This window comes from Desarmillaria tabescens (assembly GCF_030435595.1).
Source record: "Desarmillaria tabescens strain CCBAS 213 chromosome Unknown EV420scaffold_427, whole genome shotgun sequence".
Lineage (NCBI taxonomy): Eukaryota > Fungi > Basidiomycota > Agaricomycetes > Agaricales > Physalacriaceae > Desarmillaria > Desarmillaria tabescens.
The window spans coordinates 1,502-3,954 of NW_026848726.1; the positions used below are offsets into that span (position 1 = coordinate 1,502).

Sequence of the window (2,453 nt, forward strand, 5' to 3'; positions counted from 1 at the left end):
CTCGCCAACAATAACGCTATTAATGGGCATATATTTACTAGCAACTTGAAGCCATCCTCCAGGTGCAGCGCAGAGATCGATACAACATCTTGCTGACTCTAGAAAGGCGTACTTTTTGTTGAGTTGAATAAGTTTGAACGCCGAACGTGCTCGGTATCCCTGCTCCCTTTGGAAGATACTTGAGGATACGATAACAAGTGGAAAGAAAATGCTTACTTTGCAAGTTTGTAGTATTTGTCCAAGCGACCCTTGCCCGTTTTCTTTTGGGCCTTCCCCATGGTGCGAAGAGTAAGTGGACAAGAAAAAAGATGTCCCTCGGCCCGGTGACTCCGGCGGCAAACACGGCACAATAAGCCAGTAAGTTTGCAACATGACTTTCTTCTGCTTCCAAGCCCTGTCGCATGTCACAATCAGAACCACTATTGCCAAGGCGCAATATGAGAACTTTTCCTGGTCCCGGACTGTTGTGGAGGACTGGTGCTATCTTCGGTCAGTTTCTTTTATTCTCTACGATTCTGTGTTGAAGGACGAGTTCGGACTGACATGTAATGCCGTCTAGTTACGGCGGGCGTCATTGCTGGCGCTTTCGGGGCGCATAGCTTGCGGGGTAGACCCGGTATGACTCCCGACAAGATTGCTGCTTTCAAGACTGCGTCCGAATATGCTGTGAGTTGCACTGTTCACTGCCGGTTGCATAGAAAGCGCTCGTAACCTCTCACTCCAGGTTTTCAACGGCCTCGCATTGCTACTGGTGTCTATGCATCCTCGATTTGCATTCCATCCCTTTGCTGGACCTGCAATCGCTGCAGGAGGGCTTTTGTTTTCAGGATCAATATTCGCACTGACCCTGAACAGCAAATTGAAGCCTTTGGGTCCCGTAACGCCACTAGGCGGAGTTTGCCTCATTGCAGGGTAAGTCATTGTATTGAATATACGCGCCATTCTGGTCCTAATGAGGAGAGTACAGATATCTCTCTCTTGCCATTTGATAAATCTCATAAACTGGTCCGTGTTGACTGCGTAGCATATTCATACAGCTTTATTTTTTGGTTGGCTCGACAGTCCGTGTAAGTCGAGCATCGTGCAAAGATCACGGGAATGCACCTGGAGAAATTGCGTGTGTTGACCTCTACAGTTATTTACCGGTCATTGGAACGCCGAAAAATATTTTTTGTCCCATCCACCACACATCGTCTTTTTCCTCAAATAAAGTAGCCACAAAATTTTTAATATTACTCAGTGATGTCAATACAAAGTATGAACTGAATCAAAGCATCTAGTATTGAGATATTCTTAATTTACAGTGTTTCATTGACTGGTAAATGACCACGTGGTAAACCCCTGCCAAATTTGCATCACTGTTCGATTTTTCACGGGGTCAGCAGTAGCGCTAAAATTCCCAAAAAATCACTAAAAATCCATAACATCTATGTCTCCGATTATACAACACTGTCAGGCAGCGGAACTGGGGAGAAGGAGGCTAAATCAACTGTTTCAGTGACTGATGGTGTTGCAATGACCTGTCAATAACTGTACTTAGTGACTCAGACTTGTGCATTTTCATTGATCATGACACAATACTTTTATGAAAGCCAAAGAAAGCAAAGTAGGCACAGCAAATCAAGACAAAGCATTAAAGTGTACTACCCAGACTTTCAGAAAGTCGTTTCGTCATACTTATTCTTTTACAGAAATCCTGCAACGTGTAATTTAAATTTCGAAGCGCGTGAAGTGATCACATGACTTACGCGTCGTGAAACTCCGCTGTCACTTGTCACAGTACACTGCTGTAAACAACGAAATTTGCACCTTGACCTCCACCTTCCTCCCCCTCTCTTCACTTTTTGGATACTGCAGCTCGCGCTCCCGCTCTTTTCTCGTCATTCAGCTATTCCAGCCCTCGCCTCTCAGAGGGCAGTGTCCTTTATAGTATCTTAGGTACGCGTCTTACCCTGCTGTCCTGGCAACTATGTGGCCTCATTAAGGATCTTCTTGCAGCCAGTATGGATTCAGTGTCCACCACACAAACTACCGCAGTGGAGGCCCGTCCTTCTTTCGTGCCATCTCTGTCATTTTCAGGGTCTTCGTCGACCGCGTCAGTCTCAAGACCATTAAAACGGCACTTAACATCAGACCTCGACTTCCTCGCTCCTGCAGCGGCAACCTTCAAACCACACCCTTACTCTCCAGCCAATCTGACAAATTCTAATCTTATTGGCTCTCGCAATCGGTACTTACACAGTACGCGTCAGCAAAACCGCGCCTCCGCTACTTCGCTCCCTCTCACTCTTGATGTCTCCGAGAAAGATCCTGATGCCGTATTCATTCGCCCGCCTTTTGACTCCTTCCCAGGTGCAGATACGTTTCCGGAAGGCCTCACTTACACTTTGATGGCTGACCATCCCGACTGGTTCCTTGACCCCAAAGACTACCTGCCTCTAGAGGGACCCGCT

General features: G+C 46.7%; 1 protein-coding gene across 1 annotated transcript; it reads left to right on the plus strand.

Moving 5' to 3' along the window:
* The first annotated feature begins 374 nt into the window (after positions 1 to 374).
* Positions 375 to 1,482, plus strand: EV420DRAFT_1611350 (uncharacterized protein). Its single transcript, XM_060475058.1, has 4 exons — positions 375 to 489; positions 560 to 666; positions 725 to 912; positions 968 to 1,482. The coding sequence occupies exons 1-4, from the start codon at positions 402 to 404 to the stop codon at positions 987 to 989; spliced, it is 405 nt and encodes a 134-aa protein (XP_060321296.1). The 5' UTR covers positions 375 to 401; the 3' UTR covers positions 990 to 1,482.
* The last annotated feature ends 971 nt before the right edge of the window (positions 1,483 to 2,453 follow it).